The 25,798-nt window shown below is 44.2% G+C and overlaps 1 protein-coding gene across 1 annotated transcript; it reads left to right on the forward strand.

Moving 5' to 3' along the window:
* The first annotated feature begins 2,502 nt into the window (after positions 1-2,502).
* On the forward strand, positions 2,503-24,549 carry LOC142787036 (uncharacterized). The gene is made up of 9 exons (XM_075884659.1): positions 2,503-2,577; positions 3,074-3,135; positions 5,549-5,598; positions 5,786-5,867; positions 7,834-7,862; positions 17,234-17,288; positions 17,841-17,884; positions 19,605-19,698; positions 24,295-24,549. Exons 2-9 carry the CDS (start codon positions 3,105-3,107, stop codon positions 24,432-24,434), a joined length of 525 nt encoding a protein of 174 aa, XP_075740774.1. The 5' UTR covers positions 2,503-2,577; positions 3,074-3,104; the 3' UTR covers positions 24,435-24,549.
* The last annotated feature ends 1,249 nt before the right edge of the window (positions 24,550-25,798 follow it).

A 25,798-nucleotide genomic window follows, 5' to 3' on the forward strand; every position in this document is an offset into this window, starting at 1 on the left:
GAAGAAGAAGAAGAAGAAGAAGAAGAAGAAGAAGAAGAAGAAGAAGAAGAAGAAATACATGGGATCTTGCGTTGCGAATTGACCCTAACAATATGAGCCACGCCGTTATTGAGGGCTCTCTACCTTTGCCTCGAGGCATGATGCGTATCGGTCAAACGGGTCGGTGTTGTCGAAAATAGCTCGCCATAGCGTTTTTGTGATAGCACCAAGCCCCTTCAACACTCACTGTCGAGACTGCGGCTGCGTTTCAGGCTTTTAGCGTTGAACTGAGCTCAAAAGTGGTCGCTGCTAGCTGACAGAAGAAATGGACAGCCAGAAAGAACGTCCGTAAAGTATTCAATAATAGAGAGCTCATATTGACGTTAAAAGACAGGGCATGCAAACACGGACACAAAGGCGAAGGCACCACAAAAGCCGCCTATCAACTGAAAAGACGCAGGAAAAAAAGTGGGCACGAAAACTTATGTGCGCCTATCCAGGCAAGATGCGATACCTGTCAATTCGAAACACTTGGAAGTCTGCGTGAGAGAAAACTGTCCAGACATTTGATTTCTTATTTATGCAGGCTAATCAGTGGCTGCATTACGCATGCGCTAGCACTATTATCGGTATGTGATGTCTCAATCACTAGACGATAGTTTTTTTTTATAAATTTCCGTGCACTGACATCGCACAGTATAGAGCCATTCCATGTTTGTGAACACAGGTGGGCCGATGTCGACATTAGGGTAAAAATTATAGCACCATCCGCTCGTAACTTCCGCCATAAGCGCTGAGGGCTTCGATGTGCGCCAACAAACAAAACTAAGTCGTGAGACGCGACTCACATCCAACTGCGACGCAGTTCGTCGGCATACCGTCTTTTTTTTCTTGTTGCTTGACGGAGAACACCACATGCACCATTGAAAACCCAGCAGAAACTGCGGTAGGCGTACTCGCTCGCTGGATTTCGTGCCGGCCAGTTGTGCCACCGCGATCTCCGACGACAGCGCAGCTCTGGCCGACTGGCTCGCCCTACGTCATCTCCTGACACCGACAAGAGCTCTCGCCGAATGGTGACCCGTCCTCGGACTCCTGCGACCGTGTCCATCTTTCCTATCTTCTCTTTACTTCCATCGTTCGATGTCCCTGCGCCTCGCTCTCTCCTTCTTTTCTATCTATCTCTTTACATTTTAATCGTATCCTTTTAATCCCTCCTTTACCCCACCCCTCGCGAGCTACCGTTGAGGTGACCTCCTCGTGAGAGACAGTTACGGAGCTCACTTTTCTCTTCTTTTCATTTAAAAACACTCCCACTGCAGTAGGCACAGCGTCTTTTGCCTTAGAAGACAGCGCCTCCTGATTTTCGTGAAGTCCGGTAGAATTTGTCTATACAGGGATCTAATATGTTGCCTCCGTCGAAGCAGTTGGCCTCTCGACGATGTAACTAATAATATCTGAGGTTCACGTCCCAAAACCACGGTATGATTATGAGAGACGCCCAAGAGGAAGGCTCCGAAAGTTTGGACCATGTGGTGTTCTTTAACACGCTTTGACGTTGCGCAGTTGCATAGGCCTCTACCATTCCACCTTCATCAAAATGCGATTGCCGTGGCTGGTATAGACACAGCGACGTTCAGGTGAGTAGCAAAACACTTTTAGCGACTGATTTGGACGCGACTATGTCACAGCTGTATGCTTATGTGTTTCACTTCTGAATAATAATTCTTTGTTGAAAGTGAGCTCTTGTTCTCGCCATTTCTTCCTGTGCGTCCATATTGTTTTTTTTTGTGTGTGTGTGCTGCTTGCTACCAGAAAATCTCAATGTTGGATTCAGCGTTCTTTGTTTTCTTTCTATTTTTATGTATGGCCATATCACCAAAACCACCCATACTGGATTGACAAGGGCCGTATTGCTGCTTCCCTTATTCAAACTAAGTACCAGAACGGCGAAAGCTGGCAATGTGGAGAAATCTGACAGCCTCTAGAAGAGACTGTTTGGCACGTCCAACTCGATTCAGCTCTAAGGGTTTATTATCGGCGGTCGCTATCGCCACGCTTGCTAAAATCCCCCGCTTGATCAATTTTATCACCTCCATTTACGCCACAAAAACCGACGGATTGTGTATTTTGACGGCCAAGCGAAGGCGCACCGGCCGGCACTTGATGCGAGTCACGTCGTAATTTTCACAATATCTACTGCCGCTTCTTCGGGCCTCGTTGTTGCCATTTGTCGAAGATGCAGCGAATGAGCTTTATAACTTTAAACTAAGGACTACACATCTCATCCGTCTTATGTTTAATCCGTCCATGGCGTATACCCACCTCTGCGTCGTCATTACAACACAAGCCGGCGCTTACTCTTGTTGTTTCATCGGTATTCGCCTCTCGGCACAAATCCATTTTACGTTCAAGACGTGTGCCGTAAGACTGCTTAAAAAATTTATAAAGAAAGGAGAATGATAGCCAAGATAATCTAAACATCAAGGACGTGTCGTTAACCGCGTTCTTCGCACGCTGGTCACGCGAAAACCGGTTACCGTCACCAGAAGGAAAACCCTGCGCAACAGACATATTCAACGTGCATGGCCTGGTCAGGTGAGTGAGCATTCGAACGCTCGCTGCGAGCTTATCTTCTGCGCAGCAAACGTGCGTGGTCGAAAATGCAAAAATAAAACCTGTCAGGGGTGTCTCAAAGAGCTTTTGAAATGGTGTGTGTATTAGTCCGCACTCTGTTAGCGAGACGGTTTGGTTTCCCTTCCACCTAGACAGTGATGAGGACGTTCGAGCGTCTGCAAGGCCACCCACGAAACAAGAGATAAGTGCTGCCAGCAGTGATACTCCCCGAAGCCCTCGGAAGTCACGAATCGGGACTAAATTCTGACGCGTGAATAACGCGTGAAGTGATTTGCCTGCGCCTTACGCAAGTGTCGGGCGGAGCGGGAGTTCGAGGGGGGTGGCCACATGGTTTGACTTGATGCCGCGTGGGAGTGCGTAGTGGAAGGCTCCGCCTGAGAAAACAAAGCGCCCGCGTATAGACATCAAAAAACTGAGCGAGGGTGCCATTTTTACCGGGCTCATAACTTTTGCGCAGCTCGGCCAGTGTGAATTCCGTCACGGTCGTCATGCACCCGGTTATGCTGGCTGTTCTCACCGGTGAGTAAGGTGTCGGCTTGAATTTCTTGTGCCCTGAAATGCACGGTCCTTCTATTTTTGATAAGCTTCGGTATTGGGCAAGGTTTATTGCTCGCTTAGCTTCTTTTCAGCGTTCCTGTCCAAAACAGTGTCCGAATACTGATAAGTTTAGGACAGTGACTTCATTTTATTGAACTTGGATCTTTGAGTCAATGAATAGCCAAAGGCAAGTCACGTTGCATTTTATGTTTACAAACAGAACAGCGAGAGAAAGTAGTTCCTATTTCTTGTTTCAGGCATGTCAGATTGCGCGTTTTTATTTCTGTTGCTTTATTCTCAGATAAAACACATTGTTTTGCCTTCTTCTGAAGCGCTAAATCTTGTTCTTTTGATTGCATTGAAGCTTTGGGTACCTTGCAATAGCTACCCTAACACTCACTGCCAATAGCGGTGGATTCCGTCCTCTGTGGTATGGTCGTATATACGAAACTTCTGTCATGGATGACCCGAATCACTTAAAATCGCATGTGGTGCTAACGAATCTCCACGTTCAAATGATAGGCTACAACAAAATTACGTGATTTACGTCGTGCGAACTTTTAGCACTTACATAAAGCGGCACTTAACACGAGCTGCTATTGCATAGGGGAAAATATGTATTTTGCAATATGTTACGTTTGCAAAATGTTATGTGCTTTTTGTTTAGTTTTTTTTTACCTGCATGTCTGTCGCAAGGGCGCGTGTTTTTAAAGAGTACGTATACACCCAAAACTACTTAATTTGCTCGAACTACAGCAGTTCTGTAGGAAATGAGGCAGATCAAGTTATTACCAAACAAGATACTCGAAATATGTTTCCCGAAGAAATTTAGCCCTGCCCTTAGATCACATTTAAGCCAACATATCTGACAGCAGAAATTATAAGCAAGCCAGCTGGGTACGGGAGTAATTGCGTAAGTACTGATTCAGTGCACAGTTTGAAGGAGTATCGTATGACGCACTGTAGCATTTTTAACGCTACAGTGTAAATAACAGCCTTGCTGATGAAAAAAGTCGCAGCTTTGCCGCTAAGGCGAAGCCATGAATGTGACAGCAACAAATCGTAAGTTCACGCACAGAATGGCGAGCAGATCGAAACGTGCCCCACGTTTTTCACGCTCAAATGACGCACCAAACGTACTTACACGTAGAGATGAACGCGAATACGCGTCTCAGTTGTTACTTCATAGTGTCTGAGAAGCGCGCCCTTTTCGCAAACGGAGGCTGTGCAACGATTCCAGTGACCATTGTGCGCCTGGTAACTACAACAGAATTGTTCCACGAAACCCAAAGGCTAGCCAAGACGTACGATTTTCCTCACTGCAAGATAAGGGCACGCTATCGAGCGTACACCCCCTTATTCTCTACGCGGGCCAAAGTACGCGTGAGAGATGAGAGCCGCCGCGCGCTCACTGCACCATCTTGCTGATGACGCTAAAAACGCGATAGTCTCCCCCCCCCCCCCCCCGAGATGCCTGCCAACAGCGGTAAGTGGTAGATATAAATAGCTTGCCTCTTAAACGTTCTAGGAGGTACCCTATGGTGGTTCAGTGGTTAACGCCTCGCATTGAAGACGCGGAGGTCCCACGTGTGATTCCGCGTGCGAGATTCTTTTTTTCTGGATTTTTTTCTACATTTGCGTTTTCATATGTACAGATACGTATACATATACGGTGGATGACATCAGCGCCGACGCTGGCAGCGAAATCCAGCCGAGGGTGTCATATAATTGCTATCGCAATAAAAGAAAATAGGAAAGTCCAATCTGGTTTAATGAAAGAACAAAGCAGCCTTACGAGCAATATAAGAAATTTTTTATAATTATCGCTTGACCTTAAGTCACTGCGCGCCTCAGTATTTCGTGCTCGACTGCTGACGCGATGCGCGTGGTAGTGATTCCCGCCGGGGCGGCCATATTTCTACGCAGGCGCAATGCTAGAGGTTCATGCACTTATGTTTCGGTAAATCTATCACTTAGTTCCGCAGCATTTATTCGTAAAATTATTGATGCCTTCGTATCACCCATGGCCGCCTCGGTGAAACAGTGGCTGCGGTGGTTGCCTTCTCACCCATAGGATGCGGTGGGCCCAATCCCAGCCACGGCAATCGCATTTTGATGGAGGCGATGTGATATAGGCCTGTGTACTGTGCGTTAAAAAACAGCAGATGGTAAATGGTAAAAATTTCCGGAGATCTACGCTACGGTCACTCATATTCATCTCGTGGTTTAGTGATGTAAGATTTTGGATATTATTTTTATTTGCATCACTTATGTTGTAACTATAATATGTTTCATCGGCTCTTGCTTGTACATATGCGTATTTGAAGCTTGCGGGTATGATTCAGTTTTACTGCCAATGCTAATTGTGGTCTTCTTTATTTTTTTTTTTGTGCAGCCTTGTTGCACAGTGGCTTCGCAGCATGCAACAACGTGACCTGCACCTCTGTGAGTCGAATGCTCATTGAAATTAAGTTATATATTGTTCATATATTTAAGAAATCGAAGAAACTTTCTCCGCATTCTGGTATCCGGGTGTTGTAGTTTTTAAACTTTCATTCCTATATAATTATAGCCGCCTAATATTGCTTAAAAGTGACGTGTACATAAACAGCTTTCGTGTCAAACCTTTCAGAACAACGAGTGCACGGATGGAAAAATGTGCGTCACTCATTACAACTACAGCTCAGGGTCATACTGCAAGACACAGGGTCATTGTAAGTATAACATATCGTACCGGCTGTATTCGAAATGATATCTTTTACAAAAATGACGTTCAAAGATGAGCTCCAAAATACGATTCAGCTAATGAGCTAGCGACTGTACTATTGGTGTCGAATGAAACGAGAACAGCGGAGCGCGTGGATCTAGCATTAGCAAAGGTACATTGAGTGTAGTCACACACATCCAGTTCGGCAGCTGTGGTGATTTACCAATGTGGTGATTTACCTCTAATTTGGCAGAGACGGACTTTCTTTCAAGCATCGGCTCTAACGCGATCACAATTAAAGGTATAGGCGTCATACTTATGGTCCCATAGTTCTAGTTACACGGGGTAGAGGTTAGAATAGATTCATGCGGGATGGAGTTACACAAAGCCGTGAAACTCTATCCCGCATCGCACGCCTCTTCGCAACTTTCTCCCTCTGCCTGCTCGCATAAGCACCCCATACGTTTTCCGCATCTTTACATATCATTAGCCCGCCATTGGGTCACGTACGGCCAGGGTTCCCACATGCTACCGAGCTAACAAGTGAATAACCATCTCAAAAGAAGCCCGAGAAAACGACTTCACTTTCGGGAAAAAGCGGGAAAGAAGCTGAAATTTCATGAATTTTTAAATGATCTACATATTTCCATGTTAAAAATAAATGTCGCTCAGATGCGAAAAAGAGTTGAAAAAGTCACTCTCATTATTTCATGGCACGAAATTGTGCTCAACTACGAACCAAATCGCATATTATTTTTACATTTTCTCCAGCGCAGTAGTCCATTTTGTTGAATGCAGGTGAGCCAGTGCACGGTATACGTTCAACTTCTTGTTTTCCTAACCGCATGTCTGATTTCTACACTCAGCTGCTTAAAGTCATCGACAGACACACTATTGGTGAACGCGATGAAGACGAACGTAACTATACTTGCTGGAAAAGTGCTATAGGCTCGAAAAAGCGACAAACGATTGAAAAATTCTACAATGGACTCGGCAAAAAAAAAAGAAGGCGAAATTCACTCATTTGTCAGCGGTACTGGCAAATCTCCGCAGAGCCCTCTTACTAGCCTGCAGTGGCCTGACATGATGCCCACTATGTTAGGGCGAGATGGGAGGCCCCTTGTCAGGGCCGCCCTCGAGTCACCCTCGCTTACTTTTCACATGCGCAGGACTGACGAAGAGAACCTGGTGGCCTTTGGTTGTCGTAACGTCACTATATACTTCAGAATTGGAATAGCTGCGAAAGCTCATCCTAGTTCATACAAACTTCCCAATTCAATGAAATAATGCGAGCGTCCCAATTACATCATTAGGTTGAGTTTGACATGGGTATCATTATGAATGCTATAAAATATTGTGGAGTATCATGCATAGCAAGATAAATTGTCCTTGGTTGAATGTGTATGCGTGTACGTTTCGGTGATTTAGACCAACAGCCACTTTGACCACGATACCAGCGTCCAAAAATATTATGCAACTTATCATCCCATTTAAGTAGAGGTTGAAGTAGAGGTGAGACCTTGCATCTCCACTTTCGCGTATTCACTATACATATACTAAGCTGTTAGTCTGTGATAAATTTTCGAACCTCGATGATTGTGACCTGTCGCCTTGGTCTGGTCCAATGAAAGGTTGAATGCATTTTGAAAGATTTAATTGTTTGAGTAGTTGGCCAGTCATTTTGAACGCCCAAAAGTGCAGAATCTGCTATCTATGACATTATTCATAAACATCCCAGAAATTTTTTAACCTAATTGATGCCTTATTGAGAAGAAACCCTATTTCCATCGATAAAATAACAGACTTCCTGTAAAATGCTGTATGAACAAAACATGGTATTCAAAGGCCACTAAATCTAGTACACAAATACTTCTTGATATGATATTGTGCATTTCAACCATATAATTTTTCGCAATATAACGAATGGTTCTCGGAAATTACACACCACTTCCCTCTTGTCTTGCTTTCTGCAGGCGTCGCTGTCACGGACAAGACATGTTCCGTAAGTATTCAATACAAACATTATTTTATCAATATGGAAATAATGGCTCTGTCTCTACAGTTGGTCAGGCATGCAGGAAGCACGAAAAAAAAACAGTTGCATGACTTCCAGTTTTGAGCACGCAATTCACTTTAGTCGCGCTATCAAACTATTTATTATTACTCAACAGGTAGGATAGCGATACCTGCACGCCACTCGCGGCCTTGACATATCCATTTCCATAACTATAGATTTGGTATGCTAAAGCAACAGCGTAATGCTTGCAAATTATAGGTCGTTGAGCTACGTTGCGCAGTCGCTGTAGAAAGGCAAAAAGTTTAGCCTATGTAGCGCGATTCACGTAAGACAAAAAGATAATTGCGAATACACCGACCTCTAGAGAGTGAAGCAGGCCGGACTTTCTAGCTACATCATTCAAGTTAATGATAGTGCGGTGACGAAAAGAACAAACAACAACATGAACACTTATTTGATCTGCGCTTGGGCAAAAATGTCAGTTTCAGTATCCAGCAGCAAAAAATAGTGCGTGCTCACACGAACTATGTTTCGCCGTTTCTATTTAAGATGGCTTATCGAAAGCTAATAATTGAGAGTACTTCAGCTTCATACCAAGCCTCCGTCATACGAGGCGCTTCAAATGTTTTTCTTGCTTAGCTTGCGAAATTCTGTGTGAATCCGCAAGCGAGGCTGGTGAAGCATACCACCTAATTTCACAGTGTACTCGGTTCGCTCATAAGTGAGCCTGTGATATTCGAAATGAAATCGGCCTGCTTTTTATAGTTTCTGTCTAAATGCTCCTGCATTATGACATAAATGAAAATTAGAAGCAAATAACTGAGGACAGACGAAGAGCAATAATACCTAAGAAGGGTGATTGACCATCTATTGTACGTCATCAGGCATGATCATTGTTATTTATTAGGTTCTGTTTTTTCTCACACTTAACGGGCTGCAAACTGCCCAATTGTGACGTCTACCATTTGTAAAGTATGCAAATGAATACGTATTTGCTCTACGTGCATCTTTCTCACTCTGCGCAATAAAGCCTAGTAACTACATCGCTAAAAAATGGTATCTAGAAGACAAACGACATTTTGCGCATGGTTTGTGTGTAGCATCTACAAGTGAGTGCATATGCCTAGTTTCTGCGAAATGTGAGGATGTTAACACAGGCGAGCTTTAACTTTGCAAATTCAGCATGCATTGCGAACTGATTTATTTTCGTTTCTAAAACGACCTTGTTATTCCTTGTTTAATAGCGGCGTTTCGTTTGGATATGCTTCCCACCTTTTCCTTGGTGAAAATCAGCAAATAATAAAGACACAAGATGTCTAGGGAACGTTGATTGTACTTTTTCAATTATATTGCAATACTTGGGATATGGATGTGAAAAAAAATTGGCAGCATATCTACGGAGTGAATGATGGAGAGTGGGGCGAAGCATTCGTCCGTTCATTCGTTCTTGCTTCTGTTGGTCCATGCGTCCATCCGCCCGTCCGTGCGTGCGTCTGTTCGTGCTTCCGTCCCTGCGTTCGATTATGCATCCGCCCCCCGCAGGGGCGCCTGTGCAAGTAGGCGTTTGGTGTGTAGCGACACCACGGACCCGAGCTAACGGGGGAGTTTCGACTCCCTCTCACGCCTAGCCGTGCGTGGCTTTGCCGTGTCCGGGGAAAAGGGGATCCTGGGGGTTGAGCCGACGCTGGGTGATTGGACCTTTAAGGCCCCCCGGCAGAGGCAACACACCCCTTTGGCCCCGGCTTCACGTAGACGGCACCCCTGGGCTGACCCACCCAGGGGAAATCGGCAGTCGCCTTTTCCTATCTCTCTCTCCCTACATCTTCGTCTTTTGTTCTCACTTTACATCTTTCCTGTATTCTCCTCACTTTTTTTTACTTCCAATTTTTCCTGGCAGCAAGGGTTAACCTAGTGTAAATATCCAACCTTGGGTAGATATATTAGGTTATAGCGGCCATGTACGGCTGGCGCTTGCGCCTCCTTCGCGTCTCGCAGCGTCCCCTTGTTGGGCTCGGTGGTGGGTGGCTGGCATGGCCGCCGAAAAAGTTATCAAATTTACGGGAACCCCTAGCCCTGTCACAACTAATCGCCCCTCTAAGAGGTGGCGCACCGATGTAGTTCTTGAATTTCTCCCGAACAAAAAAGACAACTTCCCAAAATACCACATTATCCATTGTGAAAATACAGAAAAGAAAGCTAGAAACATTTCACCTTTCCTTGTATCGAAATGCCTTATAGAAACGCTGGGCGCAGGCTACAAGGCCACAAAGACCGCCAGTGGGGACCTGTTACTTGAAGTAAAAGACAACGCACAGTACCAGAGACTACATAAACTCACAGCATTTGGGGATCAGCCTACCACAATCACACCACATCGAACCATGAACACAGTGAAGGGTGTTGTATCAGATGGAGACCTGATGGACCTCTCTGATGATGAACTTCTAACAGGCTGGAAAGAGGAAAATGTCATTCAGGTGCAGCGTATCAAAATCAGAAGAGAAAATAAGGAAATCCCAACGAAGCACATCAAACTCACTTTCGCATCTAGCACCCTCCCAACTGAAATAGCAACAGGATATCTTAAACTGCCAGTTAGACCATACATACCCAACCCGAGGCGCTGCTTTAAGTGTCAGAGGTTCGGGCACGGCTCCCAGAGCTGCCGAGGACAGATTACCTGCGCAAAATACGGCACCAAAGGTCATACCGTTGACGATGACTGTCAGCTACAAGTGCACTGTGCAAACTGTGAGGGTGACCATCCTGCATATTCCAGGTCATGCGTGGCCTGGAAAATGGAAAAAGAAATTATTAGTACAAAGTTTAAATTGAACGTAAGCTTCCGTGAAGCGCGGCAGCGCGTATCCCCGCATTTTTCTGGGAACACATCGTACGCCGAAGTGGCGCGAGGGGGGTCAGCACCACTTCGGTTTTCGGCAATGCCTTGGACCACGCCCAGCGTGCCGAGGCAAACGCCACAAGCCCCCATGGGGGGAGCAGCCTCGGCTGCCCCACCCTCCTTGAATACAGCCCCACCGAAGGCGCCTGTGAACCTTGGCAGCAGCCAGGGCACCACACAAACTAAAGAGGTCCCCTCGACCTCCAGCCCGGTGGGGTTTAAGGCTCCGTCTGTCACGACGAAGCCTACAACGAAAACATTATCTATCGCCTCTCCTGAGGCGATGGACACATCAACTGCACCGGCGCAGACTGCGCCAAAAGAGCGGCGGGGTTCCCTCGACCGCTCTAAAAAAGACAAAACGGTAATTACAGGGCCTTCTAAAGGCTCTGTAAGATAAGTCACTTCTCTCTTTAGACACCAGCCACACTCATTTCGTACACACAGCACTTCTTCACTCCCATAATGGAGACACAAATTATACAATGGAACGTCAGAGGACTACTTCGAAACCTCGACGATGTCCAAGAACTTCTAAACAAACATTCTCCAAAAGTGCTGTGTGTACAGGAAACACACTTAAAATCCAAGAATACAATTTTTTTGCGTCAATATGTTGTCTTTCGAAAGGACAGAGATGATGCTGTGGCATCATCTGGTGGTGTAGCCATTATTGTTAATCGAGGAGTAGCATGTAGCCATCTACCACTACTAACATCCCTAGAGGCAGTGGCTGTTCGAGCAGTTCTATTGAATAAGCTCGTCACCATCTGCTCTCTATACATACCGCCGCAACACCGCCTGGAAAAACACGATTTTTACTCTTTAATAGCCGAGTTACCAGAACCTTATCTGGTTCTAGGGGACCTGAATGCGCACAGTGGTTTATGGGGTGACTGTCGATGTGATGCACGAGGTCGTCTCATCGAACAGTTCCTCTTTTCATCAGGTGCTTGTCTGTTGAATAGAAAACAGGCAACATATTATAACCTTGCAAACAATACTTACTCCTCCATAGACCTCAGTATCGCATCTTCTTCACTTGTACCATTACTTCAGTGGAAAGTCATAAATAACCCATACGGAAGTGACCATTTTCCTTTGGTTTTGAGTACACCAATAATACATGAATGTCCTCCACATGTTCCCAAATGGCTGATAAACAAAGCTGACTGGGAACAATTTCAAAAAATTACTCACTTAAGTTGGACCGAAATATGCGGATTAGGCATAGATGAAGCTGTGAAGTACTTCACAGCTTTTCTAACTGACGCTGCAGCCAGGTGCATACAGCAAACATCTGGAATGCCCGGCAAACGACACGTCCCATGGTGGAACACGGAGTGTCGTAATGCGCGAAAGGAACAGAACAGGGCATGGAGATTGCTGCGCAACTCGCCAACAGCGGAAAATCTTGACACGTTCAAGAAAATAAAGTCTCAAGGAAGGAGAACGCGTCGGCAGGCCAGAAGAGAAAACTGGCAGAAGTTTTTGTCAGGGATCAATTCATACACATAGGAGGCAAAAGTCTGGAACATGGTCGGTAGGATAGCAGGGAAACAAGTACACACACTTCCACTCGTAAACACTCCGGGTGATACCTTGAGTGTTTAAAAAACCTACCAGCTAAATGCTAAAAAACCTACCAGCTGAAACACGAAAAACCTTACTTTGTTTGTACAATGCTATCTGGTTTTCTGGCACTATCCCTACCTCCTGGAAAGAGGCTATTATTATTCCCATTTTGAAAGAGGGCAAGGACCCTTCTTTAGCTTCAAGTTATAGGCCTATTGCACTTACAAGCTGCTTGTGCAAAGTATTCGAAAAAATGATAAACTGCCGACTTGTACATATCCTTGAAACAAACAATTTGCTCGACCCATTTCAGTGCGGGTTTCGAGAAAGTAGATCCACCACAGACCACCTTGTTCGTATCGAGGCACAGATCAGAGACGCCTTTGTCCATAAACAATATTTTCTCTCTGTGTTCCTCGATATCAAAAAGGCGTATGATACAACATGGCGTTTCGGAATTCTAAGAGACCTGTCCCACCTTGGTGTGCGCGGAAGAATGTTTCATATAATCGAAAGTTACCTCTCAAACCGGACATTCCGTGTCCGTCTGGGCAGTGTGCTCTCTCAAACATTTGTCCAGGAAACAGGCGTGCCACAAGGTGGCGTGCTTAGTTGCACACTTTTTATTATCAAAATGAATTCTTTGCACTTGTCCATTCCCCGCAATATGTTCTATTGTACATATGTGGACGACGTTCAGCTTGGCTTCAAGTCATGCAACTTGGCCATGTGTGAGCGGCAGGTTCAGCTGGGTTTAAATAAGGTCTCCAAATGGGCAGATGAAAACGGATTTCGACTTAACCCACAAAAAAGCACGTGTGTCTTGTTCTCTCGAAAGAGAGGCATGCACTCGGAACCTGACATTTGACTGAATGGGCAACGTCTGTCCGTCAAATCCGAGCATAATTTCTTAGGCTTAATCTTGAACAACAAGTTGACCTTCGTACCGTACATCAAGTATTTAAAAACAAAATGTTTAAAAGCCATGAATGTTATAAAAGTGTTGTCACGTACTACGTGGGGTAGTGATAGGCAATGCCTCATGAACCTCTATAAAAGCCTCATCCGCACCCGCTTAGATTATGGGGCCGTTGTCTATCAGTCTGCCACTCAAAGTGCCTTGAAGATGCTTGACCCCGTGCACCATTTGGGCATCCGCCTTTCTATGGGTGCTTTTCGCACCAGCCCCGTAGAAAGCCTTTATGTTGAGTCAAATGAGTGGTCGCTTCATCTGCAGAGAACTTACATGTCCTTTGTTTATTTCCTTAAGGTGAAAGCAGACAAGAAGCACCCCTCATACTCTACAATTAATGATTTGTCGAGCTCAACTCTGTTTCAAAACAGGCCTTCGATGAGGCAGCCCTTCTCAATTCGCCTGAAGTGTCTAGCTGAAGAAACTGAAGTGTCACTTGAACACAGTTTAATGGCTCCTGTAGCATACCCGCCACCGTGGCAGTGGCAGAATATAGACTGCGATGTGTCTTTCCTAGAGGTTACAAAACATGCTCCTATTGCCCATATCCGAACATACTTTCTGGAACTTCAACACAAATACACATGTCCTGAGTTCTTCACAGATGCCTCCAAGACTAACTCCTCTGTGTCCTACGCTGCTGTCGGCCCATCTTTTTCGGATGCTGGCCCTCTACATCCACGCACAAGTATCTTCACAGCGGAAGCTTACGCGATACTGGTGGCAGCTAAACACATCAAACAATTACAAATACAAAAAGCAGTAATTTATACAGACTTCCTCAGTGTGGTAACGGCTCTGCACAGTCTTAAAAAACAAAAAAACTCAGTCCTTGTCTCACTTTACTCCAGTTTGTGCACACTTTACACGCAGAAACAACATGTTGTAGTGTGCTGGGTGCCAGGGCACCGTGAGATCCAAGGCAACGTGAGGGCGGATCAGCTCGCTGCATCCGTCCATGAGAGCACCGCCATTACATCCATATCAATCCCGGCCTTTGATCTTAAGCCGTCTCTCAAACTAAACCTCAGGGACTACTGGCAGAGCAAGTGGGATACACACACACAAAACAAACTACACGTTATCAAGCCACACCTTGGCCATTGGCCACCGGTATCAAAATCGCGTCTAACAGAGGTAACACTAACAAGACTCAGGATAGGGCACACATACACGAAACACACACACACATCTTTTATCCGGTGGTGATCCACCATTGTGTGATAAATGTGGTGAGGCTTTAACAGTTCTTCACGTTTTAATCCAATGTAAACAGTTAGACACTCTAAGAAGACAACACTTCCCATTACCCTACCGACAACATATACCTTTACACCCTGCAATGTTTGTCGGTAGGGAACCACGTTTCACCCATAAATCATTGTTAGCTTTTTTAAGAGATGTTAATTTTTACCATGTATTATACCCAGGCATTGCGTAGCGTGACCTCTCAAGAGAGGTCGCTGCTGCTGTGATTACATTTAAAAGCACTTGCCTCGCAGCCCTTGGACACAAGGGCACTGATGAGGCAAGTGTGCTAGTGCCAAATATTTTTACGTTTTTATTATCAAAACCTTTGTCACCCTTTTTAATATGCATATCACGCCACTGTCATGTCTTTAATGCTTATGTTTTTACCCGCATTATCGCGAGGAATTTTAAGGCCCCTATACAGCCACGCAACATATCATTGTCCGCATCTCTATACTCATTGAAATGGCGCTCTTTGGCCATCAATTGGCCCTTGCGCCATAAAACACCACACATCATCATCATTATGCATCCGCCCCTGCGTCCGTTCATGCGTCCATCCATGCATCTGTCTGTGTGTCCGTTCATCCATCTATTCAACACTCCAAGTACCACCATCTCGCATCTTTTCACCATATATTCCCCATATAGAAGCACCGCCGTCCAGCGGACATTCCAAGGACTAAACGAGAGGTGGCACACGCACACTTTCTTACGGCTTGCGCTTCGGGTCTACTTCCCACCTTTAACCAAATCGAGTTCACGGTATATATAGTTCACTGTATTCATGACACTGCGGCCCAACGCTCGCTAAACCTTTCTAAAACCACGGAGGTCACGCCCAGCGAGTATAACCTAGCAACCCTTTCTTGTCTTCTGTGCGTTGTTGAACAATAAAAAGTTCGCGGTGTGCGCGTTAACTAAAAGCCGAATTCTCTTGTCTCTCATTCCCCCTTAGCAGCCATTGGCATGCACATTGAGCACTATCTTTTATTATTCAACAACGCACAGAAGCAATTTCTCACTGGCACCACTTTGGAGGTCAAAATGTTATACTTATTACACACTACTACAACGGCTACGAGGGACGAACGGGGTGCCGCTATGAGGAGCTTCGCCCCTAAAAAGTGCAGTGGACGAACACCCAGCAAATCGCAGGCAGGGAACGAACCATGCAAGACCCGCTTTTCTGATAAAACAAACTTCGGCGCCGAGAATGACCTCTCTACGCTTGCCAGCATGACAGGCACTCGAAAGTCTACCCCTTCGTTATTAGAAACATCTCTCGTTGGCATAGTTCTTTTTTGGCCCGAATTCCGTACGTATGCTTTTTGTAATTATTGTTTGAGATGACTATTCAGAGATTTCCATAGTTGCCCGAATTGCATTACCGTGTTAGTTTTAGACTGTCAAGATTTCTGTGAACCGAAAAACGAATGAAAATACTACGGTTTCACTCCGAAACGAAATAATAGACTCAGGACCACGATTGTGGACATTTGCAAGGTAGCTCTTTCTTTTATCGGAGGCAGCAGAGCCCTACTGTAACTCAATGTCAAATTGACACAAAAATTATACCTGGCGGAAAAAGCTAGGCGTAAAAACGACTCCTGTTTCTACACAACAGAAACCTAATCAAACATTCTCTTACTACAAACCGTGTTTGTCTTACTACAAACCGTGTTTGTAGTATGACAGTGTCATACTACGAACCGCGAGGCTCCCCAGTGTGCCAAATATATTACAATGGAGCATCATGCATTTCCAACTTGTGGTGTTCAATAGTCCTAGGAAGCCACATACTATGTAGTGTGGTACTGAAACGTCAGCATAAATATTACAGTAGGTCTCTGTTGCATAGATCCTGGAGTCGTTTTGGATAAATAAATTATATATTGTTTCAATATAACTTACTTTTTGCCAATTCCTCATTCAGTTGTGGCAGGACGCCTTTGCTGCCAGCGAGAGACGGCGCCACGTAGAGATGTCACCAAATCCTTAGATTTCAACATTTCGGTTACGTTTTCATTCCAATCGAAAATATTATTTTTTGTTTTACGTTTTTGGTTTATGTCCTGTTCCGACGCACTGGCCTAAGCAGTCTTGGGCATACTAGTTGAGTGCATCAATTGTCAAGTGTAATGTACTAAGAACTCGTTGAAATGTGTAGAAAGTGAAGGGAATTGAACAAGAAATTATTCTACAGAATAAAGGCTTTATACATTTTATGTGATTTGTAAAAAGACTGGATATATACACATACTTTATGAAAGGAAAACTTTAGGTGCTCTAAAGATCGTCTATAGTTTCCAATTGTTCATTCCTTAATCATTGCCGTAGAAGTCGTTATAAGCCCATGCAAGCTTCGCTGTATCTATACACGGGGATCTATCACATCATCTGAGTGTAATAACTGCTGAACTGAATTGCTATACATATTCTTTAAAATTGTTATAGAAATATCAAAACTTATGTATATATAGATTGTTTTGCTCAATTATTACTAAGCGCTCTTCGCATATCCCCAATTTTAAAGCGTGGTGGCTAATTATCGAAAACCTTGAATCATGTTTTCTGAATCGTCCTCTTTTTCATAGCAAGAAGTTTTACTTATATGTCCGGAAACGTGCTAAAATCTACCTACCTTTCTTTCAGTGCCTCGAAGGTTACACCTGCCGAAAAAAGGACTGCCCGAAATCCCCTTACGAATGTAAGAAATAGTGCTATGCATTTGTCATCCTCGACAGTTTTCAAACTACATGCCAGCCACAAAGCACGCACGAGAGCGAGAGAGAGAGAGAAAGACGGGCCGGTCAAACAGGACGAACTTCAGTTGACAAACCTGTACCTAAGCCAAAAGTGAACGTATGTATGAGGTTACAAATACGCCTTTGATGTAACATATTTACAGACAGTGTACATCAGTAGCTTGAATATATTTATTAACTTACTATGAGTCCATGAAAACTCGACGCAACATTAAAATAGCCACATGATTACTGTTGAAAAATTATGGCCCCTTTATCTCAACATATTACCGAATGTAACATTTTGTAGACAGGACGTCCAAGATCATGTGAATCTATGGACTAACTATCATTTTCATACTGAAATATTGGCAGTACAGAAATGTCAGCATCACCTGCCCACACACACATTATTCTTCTTCCATCTCTCACCTTACTAACACATCTGCCCCTGTACATTTGCATCCCCTAACAACCGCAAGTTCGTCCATTTCACTTCACTTTTTTCTTTTCAGGTGTCATCCTTGAGAACTACGAAACGAGGTGCGGTGGCGAGAAGGTGCGTATGTCTTCACCTTTTCTCCCGGCAATTCACGCGTGGTTTTGCGCCCTTCCTGTAAAATGAGGCGAATATATTTGTATCGACCCGAGGCTCACTCACTGAATCTCATAATTGAGCGTTCATGTGTAACAGTATTGCGGCGCCATTCAGTGCATTACCCGATTATAGCACCGTCACAGCGATATTAGGGTGCCGTCAGCGCTTTGGGTTCAATTTGCACTTCCGGAGGCAGAATTCGGGTAATGTTGAAATGCCACATTGCTTGGGTAACATGCCCTCACTTCTAAATACCTGTTCGAGGGCATGATTGTTATTTAGGTACTACTACAAATGATGACCTAGGTATGCTAAGATTGCAGGATATCCGCTGCACAGCAACTCACGTGACGCAGCGTCTTTGATTTTGCGTGGTCCGCACGGTGATGTAGCGGTTAAGGGGCTCGGCTGCTGACCCGGAGGTCACGGGTTCAATGCCGGCCGTGGCGGTCGCATTTTGATGGAGGCGAAATGGCAGAGGCCCGCGTACTGTGTGATGTAGGTGCATGTTAAAGTGCACTGAACTCACACGCCTAGTGCAGGGCTGCGGGACTTTTGACTAGGTGGCCGAAATTCCGGCAGCCCTCCACTACGATGTTCCTCATTATCGTATATTTTTGTTTTCAGAGGTTAAACTCCCAATAATAGTATTATTGATTTTGTGTGCTTTTAGATTTTGTGTGTATACTGCACATATGTGTTAAATATCCCTTATTGTATGTTTTATTTTCCTCCCCTCTACAATGCTTTAAGCACTGAGGGCACAATAGATAAACGAACAAATCGTTAAATATAAACAATAAATATTGTGGTCGGATGCTACATGAATGATGTAGGTGCGTACTTTTTGCCTTCTGGTGGGTTTTATCACACCACAAAACGCTAGGTGGACAACAGGTGAACTGGGCACCCTGAACTCATGAGTATATCAATGCATTTCTATTCGGATATTCCGACTTTTCCCAAATCCTTAATACCAAAGTTTGTGGGGATATATTTTTCACACTATATGGTATCGTTGTTACCTTTTAATAATTTTATTGTCAGTTTTTCGAGTCAGCTGAAGTATCTGCAACAATGTTTGAGATCTCATTTCTTAAATACTTATTTCGAAGGGAAATTGCGTTCAAGTGCACAAATACTGGAAGAATCGAGTGTTGGTACCGGGGCATATTGGGGGCGTTGTTAGGCATTAAATATCGGCATTTTCAACAGAGACAAAAGTATTTGAGGCCCGTCTACTTAGATATAGATGCACGTTGAAGATTCCTAGGTGTCTAAATTTCTGCAGCTCTCTATACGGCGTCTCTCATAACCACATTATGATTTTTGGACGTTAAACCACATATCACCACAATCATTATTATTATTATTATTAATATTTGATTAATATATTATCAGTATTATTGCTCTCATTGCTAATAAATATAACTGACAAGTTCCAACGCGAAAAAAAACTTGTGAGGTGGCGCAATATTTCATGTCACGAAGCCACCTGTTCGCTACTACCACTGATAAACAAGTTCTAATTGCTTCAAACATTTAGTAAACGCTGGGTCAATGGCTTCTTCGGGAGCGTGGTTACTTAGTACGCTTCGTGAGGCCTTGAGAAGACCTTTATCGTGGAGGATGTGATATGCAGGCATCAGTGATAAAGGCATTATTTTCGTTTTTACTTCAGGCTCCCGTGTGCAAGGATGGTGAAGTGTGCGCCTACGCGTTCCAGAACGTCCACTGCTACGAGTGTCCTTGCTACTACTCCCACAGTGTCATGTGTTCGTATATCCTTCATTTCCCTCTCGTTCTTATAAATCCTTGTCAGTTCTTGTGTGTCTATCAACATCGGTCAAGGGCACAAAGTATATCATCTGTCAACACAACCGTACAATGACCGAACTAATATCAAGAACTCGTTGATTATGGTGATGCTGAGGCTGAGTGTACTTTCATTCTGTGAAACAATTCCGTGCTTACACTTGCCACTAAAATCGCATTTTGCAATGTCTCTTAAGGCAACTAAGCCAGGTGTCAAGTTAAAATTGCACCTTGCGAAAGTAAGATGTAGAGGTCATAAGATAAAATAAATGATATAAAATTTATTTAACACACAAATCTGGTCAGTGTAAACCCCTCATCTTATAATCCGTCTCCTTCAGTGAACTTTGTCTGAAACAGATGTAGCCGTATACACAGCACCAGAGATTTCATTGAAATATTCATCAAGACCTTCAAGAAAAATACTATTAGAAATAAAAAGAAAGCCCACGTGAGGATGCATACACCGATGAGTCGATATTCACATTTTTTCTTTGTTTTTGGATAATGCAGCCGTGATCCGTTACTTAAAAATAGAGTCGAGTGCAGACCCTTACATCATGTCTCAATAGCATACTGTGTGATATCCTCATGACAGAGATAATGTAAATAGGCACTCGAACGATGTTCACTCGTGTGTCAACGATACATGATTTAGGTTTGTTGGCGCACAAGAAGGCGCTGCATTGTAATGAAACGAGATGAGAAGCCGACACGAGTGCAGCACGAAGTATAAGGGTGTTTCTTGGTTCGAGCTTTTATTCGTCAACTTAATGACTTGTCTTTTACTGAATTAAAGTCTTTAGTTTTATGACTAGCGAGTGATCATGAGTGGATAACTGCATCTCGATATGTTGAGTTTATCTAATCTTACTTTTGAGAAATGACTCTGTTATTCAACATATTGTTTATTGATCGCCTTATCTTTTAAGTTTTTCTCTTTGTATATTTCATTTTTGGCCTTCATTGTTTTGACTGAGGGCACGATGTGAAAGGTTTGGTTTAGAAATGATGTTGGCGCTCAGCTTTGAGAACATTGTAATTAACCTGATGCGTTCACCCAAGATCCCTTTATAGCCATGCGCTCATTAACCTATTATGGCAGTGTTCGTTAATGTGAAACGTTCGACACAAAGACTTCAAAGTGAACGTCGTGTTGGAACATTTAATGTCACAGCACACGGCTTATCTGCCTTAGGCTGGTGCACTGTGGGCGTTAACGTCCGAAAGTAACTCCGCCTATGGTAGACTCTGTACTGCAGGGCAGCGAATAAATTTAGCTACCCGGGTTTCTTAAAGCGCAGTTACATCCCACAGAAGGTGATGTATAAGATCTACACAGTTATAGTTAGCGCACATGACTGAATCCACCGCGCCGTGCAGTGCTGTTTCCAATATGACCAACGTCGCAGGCCACTCAAGCGTGCCTTGAGGCCACTTGAGCACTGATCTTTACATGAAGGAAAGTCCTTCGGAGCCTGTCCTCCCAGCTCGTGAGGCAAGGAAAGCAGGCGATAACCTTATGTGATTATCGATAACGAATTAACTGAGTGATCATCTGTGTACGCTGCACAGCACGTGTGGGTTGGGAAAGGTGCGCCCTGATGTCTCTCTTTTACCACCCTATAAGCTAGATGCCAGATTTCTAGGCATTAGAAATCGCGTTTTAGGCCCCAAAAGTAGGCAAGTTAAACACAGCTCTAGGCACCCACAATTTTAAATATAGGCACAATAATTTTTTTACAAAAATTTATGTTTTTGAACAACCACGTGCACGACATTCGTCTACGACAGAAAAGCAAAAAGGATGTTCTAGTTTATAAAGACACAAAGGCCTGCATGGTTTTTAAGATAGCCACACAATTTTTTCACTTCCTGCACGCATTGCAGGACATAATCTCTCTTGTTATTGTCCAGCACGATGAGTTAAGTGTCCACCGTCGAAAAACATGCTCCTGGGTCACTTTTTTTTTCCGGTATGGCTGAGGAGCACAGCAGAGGAGCCAATAGCCAGACCACTAAAATGCCCAAAGGGTCATGGGCCGTGGGTTTTATGACGAAGGATCAATTTTCCCCAGTGAACACTCTCAAGTGTCTTTGACCACGTTTGAACATTTGGAGCTACCGAGTGAAATGCATTCACTGGGCGCTCCCGATCGCGTCTGCTCAGATTTTTAATACTATACGTACCTCGGGAAGAAGTGTAATGTCAGACTGAACACCACTTGCCCTTGATCTCATAGGCACGCACACCATGAAGGAGGAGGTGACGTACAACAAGGAATAGTCCTTGGTACACTATAGTCGTAAGTGAGAATGCGAGAACTATTCGAGGCGACATGTGCTGGATGTTCAACCTGTTACCTCAATAGAAGAATGGAACTTGGCACAACTATGAAGACGTAGAAACGGAATCTTTACGCGCTTTGATTTTCATTTTTACCTCCATTCGAGCATGTTGCGAGACTATGCTGCCTCAATTTTGTTAGCGTTCATGTTCTCACTGCTCCCGCGTCATGCCGGCGCCAGCCCTGAGAGCGCTTGGGGTCTTTTTGGCGCGTCGCCCCTTCGTGGCAAAAATACATGATGCATGCCAGTCGCTCCAAACGCGCGCGCATAAAGACATGCTTACCGCAGAAACAGGCAGTACACTACAGGAAATGCGGAAACGATACAATGAACCTTGCGTACAAGCCCTAGCTTGGGCATGTCGTGCGCACGCTATATAACCTTGCGTGCGCATGACGTGTTGATGCGTCAGCGTCGTGCCATCTTCGGCTTCGAGTTGCTCCAATACCGATGACGACAGGAAAGCAATATGGCTTGCGACTGACAAAGAAAAAAAAAAGGAAGGCTGGGAGGTTAATCAGGGCTAAGCCCAGTAGGCTATCCATCACTGCGGAAGGGGAGAGGGAAAGCAAAGTTACATAGGAGGAGAAAAGAGTAACTAACTGGGCAGACGCGTAACAGTTTCATGTTTCACATTGCAAACGATGGAACAGGCTGGTGTTTTTGAGGGAACGCAGCAGCTCTTTCGTTGGCTTTCGGAACTGGGATGGGCAGCGTCATTGTCCCAATGCCTTCGTGACAGGAAAATCACTTCTGTCCAGTTGATTTGCAACACTGTGGAGCTGAAGCCTCTCGTTTGTGTATGTCGGCCATTAACATATAAGGTGTTCAATAGTCTGATCAATGGCGCAATCGTTGCAGTCCCCGCTGTCGGCTATCCTAATCTTATATGAGCAGGCTTTGGTGAAGGCTACGCCCAGACGCAGACGGTACAACACTGTACCTTCGTCCCTGGAAAAACCAGAAGGGCGAGTGGCAAATGTTTAAAGCTTACCTGTGTGCATTATGCTTTCGCGGCTCATAATGAACCACTTAAAAAGTTCTTGCGGCGCAATGCTCTTCACTGGGCATGTAAAAACGTCTATTGTGGAAGCTATAGGAGAGCCCACGTACTCAAAACCGAATTGTCGCTATGATGCACGAGGTGTTCAGTTAGTATTCTTGAGGACAGCATCCAATATAGGTATCCCGTCGCACTGATTTCGGCATAAACTTTCTCGTGTGAGCCCTTTATGAAGTGAATTACTAACGAAAGAAAAGCCACCTGTACATATGATTTTTTTTACATACACTGCGTATTTCACCCTGACGGCACTCTATGATCTTGCATTCGTTCTCCATCTTCTTGCTGCCGCTACACAAAGGCACCTCCTATTTCCTTCAACCCAGCACACCCAGGTTTTTTACAAGGTGCATGGATTCTTTAAGAACACGGACTGCAAAGCTGGCTGTAAATGTCACCCGCCACATCCTCGGCTATGGACGCCACTTTCCTCTTCCCACGTTCATTTCCTTCTCTCCATTCCACTGTATACGCTGGGACGTGCTGCTATTCATGGTTGCAGGAATAGCTTCTTTCCCTTCACTCCCTGCTCCAACCGCTCACGCCATGTCAATGGAATAGGGTAAGGTGGACGGTAGGTTCCATGTCACTGCGACTAGTGGTTGCTTTCGGCAAGAGTCTCAAACTAGAGAACTTCGTTGTTGCACTTGATACAGTTCTGAAGGATCAATTTTGCCCAGTTACACGAATTACATTCTAAAAATGTACTCAAGAAGAAACTATTAGTTTAAATAGTGCTCATGTAGGCGCTGTTTTTTGGAAACAGCTATTTATAGGCGCTTACAAATCTCTAGGCCGAATTTCCCAAAACAGCCAATCGTAGGTACTATAAAAGCACTGTAAAAGCCTTTCTTAACCTCTGATTCATGATAATATATCAGAACGCCACAATGGGAAAACAAGCAACGAAATAGGCATTTACATAAATTCCGGTCTCCAATTATAACGCTTCCCATTTATTGAGTAGCACAGTGGGCATAGTCTAGTTAACCTCTCGGCCTTTTGTGTTTTCTTTTCTACTCTCCTCGCAGACGTAGCAAAAGATCATTCCTCCTACATTTAGGCTAAGCGTTATGACGCTACTACAAGAGCGTGAATCCTTGTTTGCTCATTAGCTTTGACATGACACTTCTGCCACTTGCAGGTCTCAAGATCACCAAGCAACATAGAGCGTGTGGGCCGAATGCCATTGCAGAAGTCAGCGGCCACCGGAAATACAGTTGCGACGGCTGCAAGTCGGCCACTGCAGTTCTTACTCCGCCAACAATCAGTCCTGGACCCTGAAGTCACTTTTGACTTCCGTGAGAAGCGAACGAAAACATGCGTCCGCTTCTGGAATGTCTCCGATGTTGATATCGCCCATTGTACAAAGTCAAATAAACGTCACTATCTTCGCTCAGGTAGGACTATACTTTAGGCGAAATTCGGCCCGATAACCTGGCTGCAGATTTAGGCAACCTTTATTCATCTTACTAGAACTAACTGAAATAATTAAAATATCCCTAATTACACAAAATTCCCAGACATATAGTTACCAAATAGGAATATTTATTTATTTATTCACAACACCCCCACAGGCTCCAGAAGAAGTATCTTGTGTGTGATAGGGACTCCACTGTAGATATATGATAAGGTAAGTGGAAGCACTAAAACGCTGGTATGCATGCTATAATAGGTAAAACGATAAAATAGCGTACGTCTTAGCGAGAGCAAACGTTCTATAAACAGAATATAGAAAGCTAATTTGTAAGGGTATTATAACAATATATACAACAGTTATCAAAGAGCATGTATAGAATTTAATTGTAGGCAGAAGCCACAAGGCATAAAAATACCACGAGTTTTTTTTTCTAAGCGTTCCATTTAAAATAAGGAAAGGGTCGAACAAAAGGACGGCAGGGAGTCACACAGGATCGGTCGAGGCTGTAGTGACGGTCGAGACGTGAGAATAGTCGTGGAATGTGCATCGAATGGACGGAAGCCCCCCGTTCAATCAATAGAATGAATACAAAACGGTGGCGGATATAGTGTATTGGATTGAAATTATGCGCTTTGAGCCCTGAGAAATAAATTAGTCTGCTTTGCGTCTGGCTTATCTTAAGCACGCACGCGAAATTACTACTGAATGGCTCATCAAACTGCGACGCCCACCTAGTATCCACTCAGCACATTATTACACATTAATTCTTGAAGTCACCCCGCTCTGCAATTTCAAGCTTTGAAAAACAATGCCTGTCAATATTGATGCTGAGCTGTATTCTATATTTTCTCATGCACTCAAAGCATTCTGAACTTTCTCAGATATTCTATTGGCTGTTCGTTTGCTCTCGTACTTTTGTCCAATCCTTCACTCATTCTAGATAGAACGCTCACAAAATACCACCCGTGATGAACAAACCGTACATTCGGGCCGAGACAATGTAGGGCCATTAATGTGGACATTATCAGAAAGACCATTAATTATTTCAAGTCCTACGGGCAATGCTGATGATTACTAGGATCAAGGCTTGGGCAAATTGGTTCGGTGTGCAAAAAAGGGAAAACAGCACTGAATTTAAGACGAATTCAAAGGAAGACATTTCTTCTTTTGTGATCGTCTAACATTCAGGGCTGTTTTCTTATCTTTGGAGAATGCTGAAAGATGATTG

This window comes from Rhipicephalus microplus, unplaced genomic scaffold (assembly GCF_043290135.1).
Source record: "Rhipicephalus microplus isolate Deutch F79 unplaced genomic scaffold, USDA_Rmic scaffold_42, whole genome shotgun sequence".
In the NCBI taxonomy this organism is placed as follows: Eukaryota; Metazoa; Arthropoda; class Arachnida; order Ixodida; family Ixodidae; genus Rhipicephalus; species Rhipicephalus microplus.